The 14371-nt window shown below is 44.7% G+C and overlaps 1 protein-coding gene across 8 annotated transcripts in view; it reads right to left on the reverse strand.

Annotated features, from left to right (window-relative positions):
- Positions 1–14371, reverse strand: part of MAP2K5 (mitogen-activated protein kinase kinase 5) — a 276193-nt gene that overhangs the window by 31809 nt on the left and 230013 nt on the right. For all 8 annotated transcript variants that reach the window (XM_059697326.1, XM_059697354.1, XM_059697306.1 and 5 more), the window contains one exon: positions 11684–11729. In XM_059697326.1, coding sequence (XP_059553309.1) covers positions 11684–11729 — 46 coding nt within the window. The remainder of the gene's footprint in view (positions 1–11683; positions 11730–14371) is intronic.

Raw genomic sequence — 14371 nt, forward strand, 5'->3', positions numbered from 1 at the left:
TTTCAGCACAGCCCTCTTAAGTGGAAAAATGTACCCTATTTATACAAATTTTTGTCAACTCCACACCAATCCCACAATAGAAAGTCCTGCTATTAATGAAAGCCCCATCCCCCCAAGTTTAAAAAGACATGCAGGCCATTCAGAAACCTTTTGAGGGAGCAGACACACACGCCGGCCATCGGTATATAATTAAGAGTTAATCGGGTTACATTTGAAAATTCCATTTTTATTTGTGTCAAGGGAACCTCTGCACGAATAAACGAATGGTACCTATTCTCTTACTTCAGAATCAGTGACCATTTCTATTAAGACAACAGAGAAACAGCAAACCAGGATACTGGAAAGAAACTAGTCCATGCTCCGGCAAATGTCTCTCGGTAGACCAAGGCCTAATGTTTAATTCTAATCTTGAAAATAAAATAGAGGCCAGAGGCCCAAAAGTCTCCACTGCTTTCTGCAGTCTCCACATGGCCAAGTGAACCTCAAATGATCTGCGGGCAGATTTGACCCCCAAATAACTGTGTATCTACAAAAGGCCTCACTGAAACCACAAGACATGCAGTCCCCAAAGGTCTCTCTCAAAACTGCTACAAATTAAAAAGCAAACAACCCATTAAACAAATCCAGCTGGTTACAACTGTAAATAGGAAGCTTCTAAGATTTTTCCAGCCCTTGAAACCCATGGTTAGACTCATTAATTATTGATAAGAATTGCATCTATTTATTGGCGTGTACTCATAGGAAAACAAGTTTGCTGCCTTCAATAGCAATTCCCAAATCACAGAGACCAGGCTTCAAGATTCCCTTCTATTTCTCTGACAAATGGCTAAATGTCTCTGGTCTTTCTCAACCTAATCCATTATTCCTAAGGGCTGGAGGGGGGGTGGGTGAGTAGGTGGGGTGCAATGCATCTGATACGCTGCTAGATAAAGACCTTGGGTCCCCTGCCATCAATCTAACCAGGCAGAGTGGTGCTGGCCAGGTGGTCTCCTCTAGGTCTTGGCTCTCTAATGACCTCCTGATTTGGAATTAATTGTTGGAGGTGGTCAGAATGCAAGCCAAAGGCCACAGGTGCTGTTGAGCAACACCTGCTTAATGTCTTCTTGCTCTTCTCAGACTTCCAGGGTGGAACAACTGACTGCTGGTGCCTGTTCTGATTGGCCAGGCCCATACTCTATTTGTTGATAAAGGCTTTGAATGTTATCCCTGCAAACATTGCAAGATCCTAGAAATTCCTTAATTTTGGCACCAAATTATATTACCCATATGACCTCTCCTAACAGGTTCGATCCCTGGTCAGGCTGATCCATGTTGTTCTCTCACATTGATGTTTCTCTCTCTCCCCCTCTCCCTTCCTTCTCTCTAAAATCAATAAAAACATATCCTCGGGTGAGGATTAAAAAAAAAAATCAGTGAGTTTTTCCTCTGGCAGCTCCTTTTAACCACCTGGAGAGCTTTAAAAATAAAAAAAGTACCTGCTCCCTGGTACAAATACCAAAGATTCCTTGACCTGAGTTGGGATCTAGATTTTTTTTTTTCTTTTTTTAACCTACTCAGATGATTCTGATGAGTTGCTGGGGTTAGAAACCACTGTGCTACATAACCCACTTGTAAATATAAGCTGAATTATGTAATTCATGCAATTAAGTGCTGTTCCAAGTTGGAGACAATAAATTCTGGAGAGAAGAGCCAGCCCTGTGAAGGCGAAGAGCTGGGAAATGCTGGAGGAGGAGGATGAGACCCTCTACGACAGGGGAAAGGAGGGCCTTCTAGGCCAAGGCCGCCCACAGATAACAGAAACTGCCGATGAGGAACTAACGTGTAACACACTCCAAAGTCCCAGCTCATCCCCCCAAGGACGTGGCTCAACACCGGAGAGCGACCTGATCCATCACTTTACTGCATTCCAGGTAACTGAACTACTGCTGTGGTCAGGGTTACACAGCCTCATTGTGCCCTGAAATGCGATGCTGGAAGATGACAGTCAGCGCAGGAAAACAAAAAAGCAGCATTGCAGGCAGGAGTTCAAAAAACCGCAATCTTAAACAGGCAAATCATCACTATATTAAGAGATCTGACTTGACTGATGGAGGAAAAAAGTTATCCTTAACTGGGAAATTAAACCTGTCACACCACCATGATCAAGGAGTGACAGATTTATCTATCTGTATCTCTCTTGCTATGTGCATGTATATAAATACTCACACATTTATCTGCGAAAGCCTTGTGAAAAGATTAAGCAGTCACGTTTATGGAAAAACAAAGCTTGTTTTCTGGGGTTATAATCTCTCTGTTCTTGCTGAAGTGTTAACGTGTCATCAAAATTTCAAATTAAAGTTGTCTGATTTAGTGCGATCTCAAGCATCCAGACAGTGATTCTGCTGTTGTAATTATGTGCAATTAAAAAGCTAAAATCAACTTCTTACTAGTGGATTCCTATTTATAAGCAGACATAAACAGAAGATTTTAATGGCCTTCAGAACTTGAAAATAATAAAAAATCATTACATGGCTGTCAACTGGACCCTATGTGGAGCCCCCAGGCTTCTGGGATGCCTTTTATGCTTAAAGGAAATATTTAGTTGAAGTTACAATCCCAGCCAGGTTTCTCCCTGAAATTTCTGGGTACCTCACTAATGAACTGATTTGCACCTCCAAATGAATACCCAAAAGCAAAAATATCTTTAAGGGACACATGTATGACTCTAGCCCTAATGGTCTATTTTAAAATATGCTCTATAGGGAACAGGCAATAGCATGTTGTAGTTGAAATGTAATCAACTACAACCAAGTTCAAAACTGCTTATTAAACCATCGTTAGTGTCTTAAAAAGCTTAGACTGCAAGCACAGTTTTCCTTTGAGCACTATGCAAGGGAGCTGGAGAAATGGGCCTGTCTTCACATTTGCTCAGGACACACGTAGGCCCTGGATCAAAATAAACCGAAACCCATCCTTGCTCCATTTAGTAGAAGGTGGTGAATTTTACCTGAGCCCTTGTGCTCCCAGAAAGCAGTGACAGGTGAGAAACCGCCCTACTCTTTCCTTAACCACAGAGGACCACCCCTTATCACAGAGATGAGACCCTTTCCCATCCTTCCTCATGACTTCCATGGGACTGGCTGATAACTTCCTTGTTTACCTGCCTCCATAACCTTGGCTCCCTCCCTTTTATTTGAGACATTCCTTATTAATTAACGTTCTCCTTATTGCAAACTGAATAAAATAATTTCCTTAATTGTCCGGTGCATTTTGTCTTTCATGGTGGTCAAAAGGTCTAGGTAGAATGATGGTGAACAAAGCCATTTGAGTATAAACCCAAAAGTCACACTGGAATTTGAGTGGAGACAAAATCTAATGTGATTTCTAAAAAAAACCAAAACGTTTTTGGTTAATCCTCACCCAAGGATATTTTCTTTTTCATTGATCTTAAGAGAGAGTGGAAGGGAGGAAGGAAGGAAGGATGAGAGAGAGAGAGAGAGAGAGAGAGAGAGAGAGAGAGAGAGAGAGAGAGAAGAGAGAAACATTGATGTGAGAGACATAGATTGGTTGCCTCCTGCACGTGCCCAGATTGGGGGCGGGGGGAGGGCTGGGGATAGAACCTGAAACCCAGGTATGTGCCCTTGACCAGGAATCGAACCTGAGACCCTTTGGTGTGTGGGTCGACACTCTAACCACTGAGCACATTGGCCAGGGCTGATTTCTCCAAATTTTAAGAGAGACCACATAGATGCCTAATTTATCACATACTTTGATTAACTGAGAGAACAACCAATCAAACTATCTGAAAATGTAATTACAATCAGGTTTGGATAAGCAGAAAAGCTACCAGTGACAATTTAATTTAGAGGAGTTAAGCAAGTTAACATCTCTTTGCAAGTAATTAAATGTTTAAACAGATTTTTCTGGAGCAGTTTGGTGTTTATTCGCCCCAAACAATACCACCTCTTACACATGAAGCCTCCCTGAGAAATGAGATGCCTTCACATTTGCAGCTGCTGGGGTTTAGAAGGAAAATATCTGAAAGCACTATTTTGATTATAACTGACACCTCTTTCCTAAGACCCACACCTGCGTCATGTACTTGAAGTCACACTATTTACTTGCTTTCTAAGCAAAACGTCAAATTTCAATTGCAAACTGCTCTCTATGTTTCTTCTTAGGAGCCTGAAAACCAAACTTGAGGAAATGCTAAACGAGGACACCCTGCTCCGGAATGTACATGGAAATGCACAAAAAAACAGGCATTATTGGAACCTAAGGAGAAAACCCGTGTTTTTAAACAATTACTAAAGCAGTATAGTAATAGCATAAAGACAATTTCTGCACCAGCTTGTTTCTCTGAAATTCTCTCTGCCACTGAACAGCTAGAACAGATAATAACTATTAGTAAATCAAACTCCTCTGCAATATCCAGCTGTGCCTCACGCATTTACATACAGATAGAATGGGTATATGTTTTTAATATGTATGTGATACGTACTCTTACCACAGCCGAAGTGCATGCTACAAAGGCGGAGGAGAATGGGAATCGGATCAGCATGAGATAATAAAGTGGCCTAGATAAAGTATTAGCCAGCGATTGATCTCAAACCGGGTGCTGCTGCTTCTGACCTGATTACTTACTATGCATAGATTCCATTAAATAGAGCTTAGACACGGAAAGCTTCTGGAAATACTTTAAATGCATAGAAGGATCTATAGGACTCTGCACACAAACTGTAACTGCAGAGGTCCATGGCCCACACCCTCCCTGCTAAGCCAAGGCCCATAGTCAGGATGGACTGGGAGGGGAAAGGACCTCCCGACAGCTGGTGGGAGGCCCTGCCCAGTCCCACAGAGAAGATCTTTCCTTCCCTCCCCCACACAAGCAACTACCCTCCCAGTGAATGCCTCTCTTCAGAGCTGCTGTTCTGGTCCTGGCCACAAAGCTCTAACTAATAGAATGGGAAGGTAGTGAGGGAGTTTAACAATCATTCAGGGTCATGGTCCCCTTTGAAAAACTGATGACAACCATGAAACCCTTTTCAGAAAAAAAAAAAAAACAAGGCAGCAAATCCCCACATGCATGCCTGATTTGAGAGGTCATTTCAGGGGCTCTCACAGACTTCCTGAAGTCCCAGACCCTAGGTCAGGGACTGCTGATCTAGTCCTCCCCTTCATTTTGCAGATGAAGACACTCAGTGGGGAGGGAACTAGGAGTCGCTAAAGGAAGCGAAGTGTGGAAGCCTTCCCTGCTAAGTCACAGCCTGACCCTAAAGGAAGATTAATTCTGCAGAAAGGGTTCTCTTGCCTATAGCATAATGTTTCTCATCAAATCCCTTTTATTAAAAAATATTTAAACATATACTTTGAATAGCAAACCAGACTCGGACCTCTCCATCTCAGTGTTCCCATCTAGGCTGTCTCTGTCCCTGAGTTTGAGGGTCTGATTTTTAATTTTTTGCTTTCTCAGTCTGATTACTGACATTCTGGGACAATCTGCATCATTGTCCTCCCCTTTCTTGTTGCAGCCTCACCAATTCTTTTTGACCAGCAGAAGCTATTTTCTGTTATTTCCTTTACATGAGCCGTGACATCTCTGCTTGCTTGTCTGAGGCCTGCGGAACATTCTGTCTGCACCTCCAGAGTTGCTGCAGCCTGGGAACTTTTCTCTAAGTCTGCAGGACCAGGTCACAGAGCTGGGGCAGCACAGACAGAGGTCTTTCCTGCGACACACTTCAGGGTGATTTAAACGTGTGCTCCTTCATGCTGGCATCGGCTTCCCGGGAGCAGAAGGAGGGCCTGTGGGGTCCTGTCTGGTTGTCAGCGTGCTCGATGTTCTTGGCTGCCCGTGGCTGCTTTCCTTTGTTGGGTCTAAAGGTGAGTTCCCATATTGAATGGGAGTCCACTCAAGAGCACTCACTCAGCCCTGACCGGTGTGGCTCAGTGGATAGAGCACTGGCCTACGGACTGAGGGGTCCTGGGTTTGATTCCAGTCAAGGGTATGTACCTTGGTTGCGGGCACATCCCCAGTAGGGGGTGTGCAGGAGGCAGCTGATCGATGTTTCTCTCTCATCAATGTTTCTAACTCTCTATCCCTCTCCCTTCCTCTCTGTAAAAAATCAATAAAATATATATATATATTTTTAAAAGAGCACTCACTCAGGGAAAAAGGCATGTGTGGGTGGGTGCGCTGCTTCTGTGTCAGTTTCAGGCCTGGACACTAGGGTTCCTTCTGTAAGAAATGGAATTTCTGAGCAGACTGCACAGCTGGGGGTGAACATGTGGCCTATCTGAGCTCCACGTTTGTGGGTGTGGGACTCCACGAGGCCAATGGCAGAGGGATTTCTGATCCAGCAGGCAGCAGAGGTTTTGCATTGCACTGAAAAGGTCTGGGGCCTCTACACAGGCATGCTTTGCCTGAAATGTCCCCTTGAAACTCTCTATTAAAGTTTAATCCATCCTCCAAAGGCCCTTTCAAATGCTACCTTCTCCATGTAGCTTTTCCCCACATCCCAAGATGGATCCCCACAGCACCGAGTCCTTCCTGGCAGTTACTTTATTCTAGTCATTTGTATATTTCTGCATCTCCTGCAAGACTGTATGCATGTGGCTTACTCTTGGTATCTTCTGCTGAGTCTGGCATAGGACTTTGCATGTAAGGGTCTATACATATCTGCTGAATTCAATTGTTTTACTGGTCCTGAGAGCTCTCCAGATGATGTGGATCCTAATGCGGAACTTTTCAGTAAATTCTTTATGTAGCTATGGCTACTGCCAGAAAAGTGCACCAGTTCACATGGACCCAGGCCTACCCAAAATGTTGAGGAAATTTCTTGGTCCAGTGTTCAAGTATTTCCATTTAGAACGTAAAAACTATCTTTGGAACAACCACACAGTGTAGAAAGAATTAAACAGCTAAACAACTAAATTAGTTCTAACACTGAAATTTTAATAGCCTCAAGAGTCTAAACTTGAGTTGTACACTTCATCTTTAAGACTGACATGGTCAAAAATTGCAAAGATACCCTGGTTGGCTAGCTCAGTTGGTTAGAGCATCATCCTGATACACTAAGGTTGTGGGTTTGATTCTTCATCAGGGCACATATAAGAATCAACCAATGAATGCATGGATGGGTGGAACAGCAAGTTGATGTTTCCCCTCTCTCTCTTCCCCCACCTCCTCCCTCTCTAAAAAAAAAAAATCCATTAATCAATCAATAAAACTTTTTTTTTTTAAATTGCAAAGATGATGACTTTACTTCTTGGGTATTCTGGATATAAGGTGATCCCACCCAATAAGTGACCAAAACTGCTCAAGTACCCACTATGCACAGGCCCACACCTCCTTGCAGTCAGCTTTACTTAGGCTGGGACTTGCTGCATCCACGGGTGGCCAGGGCCACCCCGGAGTTCATTTAGAAGCTCCCTGATGTTGAATCTGTAGCTCTCAGTGTTTCCACCCAAACCATCTGATTTTCTTCCTTTGATTTGGAAAATGCAGGCCCATAGGGAAACCTTGACAATCCTGCAGGCCTCACAGCTGATGTGGCCCAAGCTGTGCAGACCACGTTGGCATCCTGCTGCCTGGAGTGACTGCGCTTGGGAAATAAACTGCTCTTTTTGTGAAAGGCAGGCCCCCAACTACAGTGACAAATGGGCTCTACAGTTCATGCATTCCAGAGGAGGCACTCAGCTCCAGATGGGAGCACCATCAAATAGGTTGCAGGCAGAGAGAGAAAAGGAAAAATTAAAGCCATTAATATGCTAGAAGGAATAAAGAAACTGGTTCTTTAAGATTGGGTCCCCAGGATGTGACTCAGGTTCCAGGAACCATCCACTTTCTTTCCCATCACCTATGAGCCCGACATTTTGGCCAAAGGCAGGCAGGGCCCAATCCCCTGGGCCACAGGAGCCTGACACACACTCGTTTTCTGCCTCCTCACTGAGCCCTTTCTAAGCCAGGGGAGCTTCACTATTGCTATACCCGAGGGAATCCATTCATTTAAATCAAACTGTGAGCAGCACTAGAAATAATGTTAAATTAAGTATAGGATAGTGCTTCCTGTGACTAAATTTTTCTTTGTGTTTTACTGATTTATTGGTACTTATTAATTAGAAATGTGGGACAGCACATACCAGGATGTATAGTTGTAAAGAGATATATTGAAATATGTATCTCTTGTGTCTCTACACACACACACACACACACACACACACACACACACTGAACATATCCACCCTTACCTTATTTTTATGACATGACACCCTGGAATGGTGTTCCTTACCAACACATATGTCCCTATGTACCATCTGCAGATGTTTTCTTTTTTTAAGCAATTTTTTAAAAAAATATATATTTTATTGATTTTTTACAGAGAGGAAGGGAGAGGGATAGAGAGTTAGAAACATTGATGAGAGAGAAACATCGATCAGCTGCCTCCTGCACACCCTCTACTGGGGATGTGCCCGCAACCAAGGTACATGCCCTTGACCAGAATCAAACCTGGGACCCTTGAGTCCCCAGGCCAATGCTCCATCCAGTGAGCCAAACCAGCTAGAGCTGTGTGGGGAGCTGATATAGGGTTAAGCCTCGGACTGAACTGTGGGCAAAGTCACAAACACTCCCAGCTTAGAGGGCACAGTCCTCTTAGCATAATTAGGCTTGACCTTGTAACTCTCCCTAGATCTTATCTGGGAAGCTAATGGGTTGAGGAAGTGCAGGAAGTATAACCATGGTGTAAACAAGTGAAACTCACAAGAACAAAAACAAGTGAAACTCACAAGAACAAAAACAAGTGAAACTCACAAGAACAAAAAACAAGTGAAACTCACAAGAACAGTGTAAACAAGTGAAACTCACAAGAACAAAAACAAGTGAAACTCACAAGAACAGTGTAAACAAGTGAAACTCACAAGAACAGTGTAACTTTGGCAACCACTACCTTGTTTGCCTCTCACTATAAAATAAAGGCTCAGCTTGCCTTGGGATCTCTTTCTGTGGCCTCAGCCAGGCACAGGGAAGATCCATGGAGACTAAAGAGAGCTAGAGAGTTCTGAACACTGTCTCCGTGTAAAACATTCTTTGCCAACTCCGTCCACAACTTTGGGAACCCCTGGACCCGGCCCCCAGCAGGGCTGCAGATGTTTTATTTATAAGTGGCCAACTCATTGTAGCACTGAAACATGCATTTACAAACATATCTGTTTTATGAAACCCTATTGGCGACCCTATGCTATCCAGCTATCTACACTAATAAAAGAGAAAAATGGTAATTGGCGTACGACGCTACCCTTTTCATTGGCTAATCAGGGCTATATGCAAATTAACTGCCAACTAAGATTGGCAGTTACCTGCCAACAAGATGGCGGCTAATTTGCATATGTAGGCACAATGCAGGGAGGCGAAAGGGAAAGCAGGAAGAAGCCCCCTGCCGCTGACAGTGATGAGAAACCCAGGGGGGGAGCTAAGAGCTGGGGGGCCCCCAGCTGCCCCCCAGCCATGATCGGAGAATCAGGCGCCTTTGCCGCCCTGGCCAGTGATAGCAGGAAGTAGGGGTGGAGCCAGCAATGGGAGCTGGACACGGTCGAAGCTGGCAGTCCCGGGAGTTGGGGTCCCTTGCCTGGGCCTAAAGCGGAGCCCACGATCGCGGGGCTGCTGCAGCTGCAGGTCCCCGCTGCCCGAGCCGGACGCCTAGGCCAGAGGCATTAGGCCTGGGCAGGGGCAGAGCCTGCAACTGCGGGGAGCTGGGGGTCCCCTGCCCAGGCCTGACACCTCTGCCGGAGGCCTCAGGCCTGGTCAAGGGGCCGATCCGGTGATTGGTGATCGGAGGGTGATGAAGGTCAACTCCTCTGGCCGAGGCATCAGGCCTGGGTGGGGGGTGGAGCCGGGGATTGGGGGGATATGATGGTCCCCTTGCCCAGGCCTGAAGCCTGGGTCAGAGGCGTCAGGGTTGGGCGGAGGGTGGAGCAAGCAATCAGAGGGAGATGGGGGTCCCCTGCCCAGGCATGATTCCTGGGCCAGAGGCCTCAGGCCTGGGCGGGGGTCAGAGCCAGTGATCGGGGGGAAATGGGGGTCCCCTGCCCAGGCATGATTCCTGGGCCAGAGGCCTCAGGCCTGGGCAGGGGTCAGAGCCAGTGATTGGGGGGAGATGGGGGTCCTCTGGCGGAGGCGTCAGGCCTGGGCAAAGGGCCGATCAGGCGATCGGAGGGTGATGGGGGTCTACGCCTCTGGCCGAGGCATTAGGCCTGGGCAAGGGGCAGAGCCAGCAATCGGAGGGGTCTGGGGGTCCCCTGCCCAGGCCTGACGCCTGGGCCAGAGGCATCAGGCCTGGGCTGGGGGCAGAACCAGTGATGGGGGGAAATGAGGGTCCCCTGCCCAGGCCTGACACCTCTGTCAGAGGCGTCAGGCCTGGGCAAGGGGCCGATCCTGCGATTGGAGGGTGATGGGGGTCAACGCCTGGGGGCTCCCAGTATGTGAGAGGGGGCAGGCTTGGCTGAGGGACACTCCCCGCCACACACACACCCAGTGCACGAATTTCGTGCACCGGGCCCCTAGTAGCATAATAATGTACAAGGTAAATGGGCTCCGTATCTAGAACCTGCTCCAAGTTTTCTTAAATGTGACTAACTGCAAGAATTTCCGAACCATCAAAGAGACACCCCACCCCACCAAGACCAGTTTATTCTAGACATGAAACCTGCATAGCTACAAATCATAGAGGTTTTAGGGGTGAACTTTCTTTAACTTGAAACTACCCTGAGAAATGAAATGTTGCTTCAGGGGTAACAGGAAGGAGAAAGCTACCTCCCTGGAAAGCAGTCACGATGCAAAGGGGACAGGACAGTTATTTTGTTTGGGGATGAAACCTGTATTACACAGAAGTTTTTGCGCTTAGAGTGTTTATTAGGACGAAATACACAGGATGAAAACCTCTGTCCCAGTATCTATAAACTGCATATTGTTGAAAGTGGCGAAAGAAAATTTGCTCTGACAGCAACAATCTGAAGACAGGGAATGGTACGCAAAGCATTAGAAAGAGACTATAATTATTACTTACTAATGCTCAATTCTAACGTTACTTAAACAGCTTGTGCACTGTCAACTCAACAATCTGCACTAAATAAATGACCATTTGGGAATTGTTAGGGAGCGTCTCTGTTCCTCTCCCTGCTTGACTAAAAACTGTCATTTGCAATCAAAGAAAGCGGTCTTGGAGCTGAGAACACAGCACCAGCAGCCTTGGGGTTGTCTTTCTGAGGAAAGACCAAAGGTTCACATTAACTTGATCTTTTGCAGCCAATCTAATTTCATTCTACATCAATCCAACGGACTCTAGGCCACATTCAAAATTTCCTGTAGGGTTGCACTAAAAACTCAACACGCTGTCTTCTCTGTGACCAATCCTTTGAGTTCTGAGAGGCTGGCATAGCAAATGAGGATGAGGCGGAGCCTAGATTAATTTATGACCCTTGAGTGGAAGGCAAAGGAAAAGAGCTCCACACTGAGTTTCAAAATGGGCTTTTAAAAAGTAAAAACTACTAGCTGAGGATCGGAGCTTCAAACACACCTACTCAAATTAAGTATAAACGGTTGCCTCTCCAGAGCCTGTGAATATTTCAAATTCCACTCTGGTCCTTTTAACAGAATGTTAAGCAGTTACATAAATGGAGAAGTCTAATGTAAGTGAAAGAATTTACTTACCATCAATTCCTCAGGCGCTGGCCTTTCTTTTGGCTGTTTTCGCATGCTGTAAGAAGAAAAACAAAACACCTATTATTTATATCACTTGTAAATTTGTGCTATAATTCCCACTACTGGCTATTTCCCCTGGATCTGGGGTCTTATCATGTTCAATTCTTGGCCAAGGTACAGGCACATCTCGTTTAATGTGCTTTCACAGATGTTGCATTTTTAAAAAAATATATTTTATAGGTTTTTTACAGAGAGGAAGGGAGAGAGATAGAGAGTCAGAAACATCAATGAGAGAAACATCGATCAGATGCCTCCTGCACACCCCCCACTGGGGATGTGCCCGCAACCAAGGTACATGCCCTTGACTGGAATCGAACCTGGGACCTTTCAGTCCTCAGGCCGACGCTCTATCCACTGAGCCAAACCGGTCAGGGCAGATGTTGCATTTTTTATAAATTGAAGGCAAGACCCTCCACTAGCAAAAAGAATACGACTTGCTTTCTTGTGATATTTGCTTCATTACGGTGGTTTGGAACCAAACCTGCAATATCTCCGAGCAATGCCTGTGTATTCCTTCTCCTTTACTTTGGCCTTTCATTAATCAGACTTTGGGGGTTCTCAAGAATCAGAAACACACACACACACACACACACACACACACACACACAAATTTTTAAAACTACTCTTGCAAAACAGGTAAAGAATGAATTTAAATTTATCTTAATTCTACTTTTGAAACTAATGTGAAAAAAAGCAGCAATATTTTCTTCCTGATTCAGTTGTCAATGTATTTCAAACTTAAATTTAGGGAACAATATACTTTTTGGTAATTGGGATAAGATAATAAAAGAAACATGACTATCAGCTCAAATGAGAAAATATCTCATGTCATCATTGTTACTCCAAATAATAAATAAAAGAGGTCAGGAATCTAGATAATGCTACAAAATTATAAATGGGTTAATATTACATTATCTCAACTTTCATTTATTTTGGCTACAATCAAGTTGCCAATTCATTAAACAGCTGTGGAAAAAGTTAAGTTTGATTAAGCTGCTTAAAGAATCACATTCCTCATGTAAAATATTTCTTGTCTTAGTGCAATAGGTACAATTAGTAGCTGTAGTGTGTACTCAGCTACATGATAAAGCACCTGCACGAGACAACTGTATTTATACAAAACTCAGAGTGTCTGTGGGCTGAAGTCATGAAGACAGATTGCTGCTTCTACTGGAAAATCACACAGATGGTTTTTCTTTATATAAGGCAACCTCTAACCTTCATACAATCTCTGCAATTGCTGACAGTATTTTTTTTAAGTAGAGAGATTTAATGATCATTTGGTAAACAAGAACCGTAGTTATGAGCCATTAATGGCATCAAGGACATTTGCCTTCCCTATAAATAACCATATGCACCTCTCAAATACTGCATCCATTAGCAAGTAATTCAAGCTGTCTCGCCGGTGGAGTTGGGAACAGCCCTAATCTGACATTCCAAAGTAGCTGTATCTCCTGGGAAAACAAGGCTATTGCCCATTATCATTTCGGTTTCAGCGTGACATCTGTGGAGATTTCAGCACAGGTTATCCCTCCCTCTGTCTCCATAAAACTTTTATATAACAGCTGATTAATTTTTGGGATGGGAGGGAAGGCAAACATAGTATCTGCTTTTTTCCCTGTCTGCAGAGCTGGCCCCACCCCCAGGTTGGTCTCAGCCCACACAGTGAGCTAGAGATAAGCATGGTCATCCCGTCACAAATCCAAGGAAACCCAACGTTTCCGGAGACAGTGATGCCCAAACCAGGCGCTCCAGGCTGTTTAGGAATCGCACGGGTTGTTTTCCAATTTCTGCATATGTGCTTCTGAGTGTTTCTAGGAATTCCATGAGAAGGAAATTAAGAAAGACTAAAAACATTTCTGAATAATGGCTCTAATATTAACCAACATGTATCCTTTTTTCAACATGGCATGCTTTGGAAAAAACTGTTTGCAGAGTGAAAACAGTTTTTAAAAGCGACGGATTATTATGTAAGTATTTAAAATAAATAGAAACAGTGTTAATAAAATTGTAAAAATAAGGGGAGGGGAAATCTCTACATTTTTTTTTCTGTGAAATATAAACTGTATGAGACATTTTTATTAAGAGGTAACATATTACACTTAGTCAAAAAGGTGATAAAGCTTGACATTTATATTAAGGAATATTTCTTGGTTTCACTTTAGCGTAATCACCAGATGGATCATGGGGGGAGGGGATGGGGACAGTGCAACCATTTCAGTTTAGCGAGGCCTCCCGATCGCACGTTCTGAGGCACCGCAGGAGTGGAGGGCTCATTGTCCACCGGTGGACACCACTCGGCAGGGCTGATGGAGTAAGGAGCGGGGTGAAGGGGAGAAGTGAGGGTAGTTGTGAAGGAGCTCCAGCATGTCCAGACCAGGCTCTAGCTGGCTCTGTCTCCTGTTTTGGGGTGGTCGTTCCTCTGCTCCCAATTTCCTCCTCTCCATGCTGGGGGCAGGAAGAGGGCACCAGGAGGCAGTGGACAACTGGGTCTTCCAAGGCCACGTAAGTGCTGCCGAACGGGTCGGGGAGAAGTGGATGATGTGAGGGGCTAATAAAGGAAAACATTCTCCTGGGAGGAAAAGGCAGAAGCTGAAAAATGCCTGTTTCCTCGGGTGTAAAATGACAGGGTGGGCA

Source organism: Myotis daubentonii, chromosome 1, assembly GCF_963259705.1.
Source record: "Myotis daubentonii chromosome 1, mMyoDau2.1, whole genome shotgun sequence".
In the NCBI taxonomy this organism is placed as follows: domain Eukaryota; kingdom Metazoa; phylum Chordata; class Mammalia; order Chiroptera; family Vespertilionidae; genus Myotis; species Myotis daubentonii.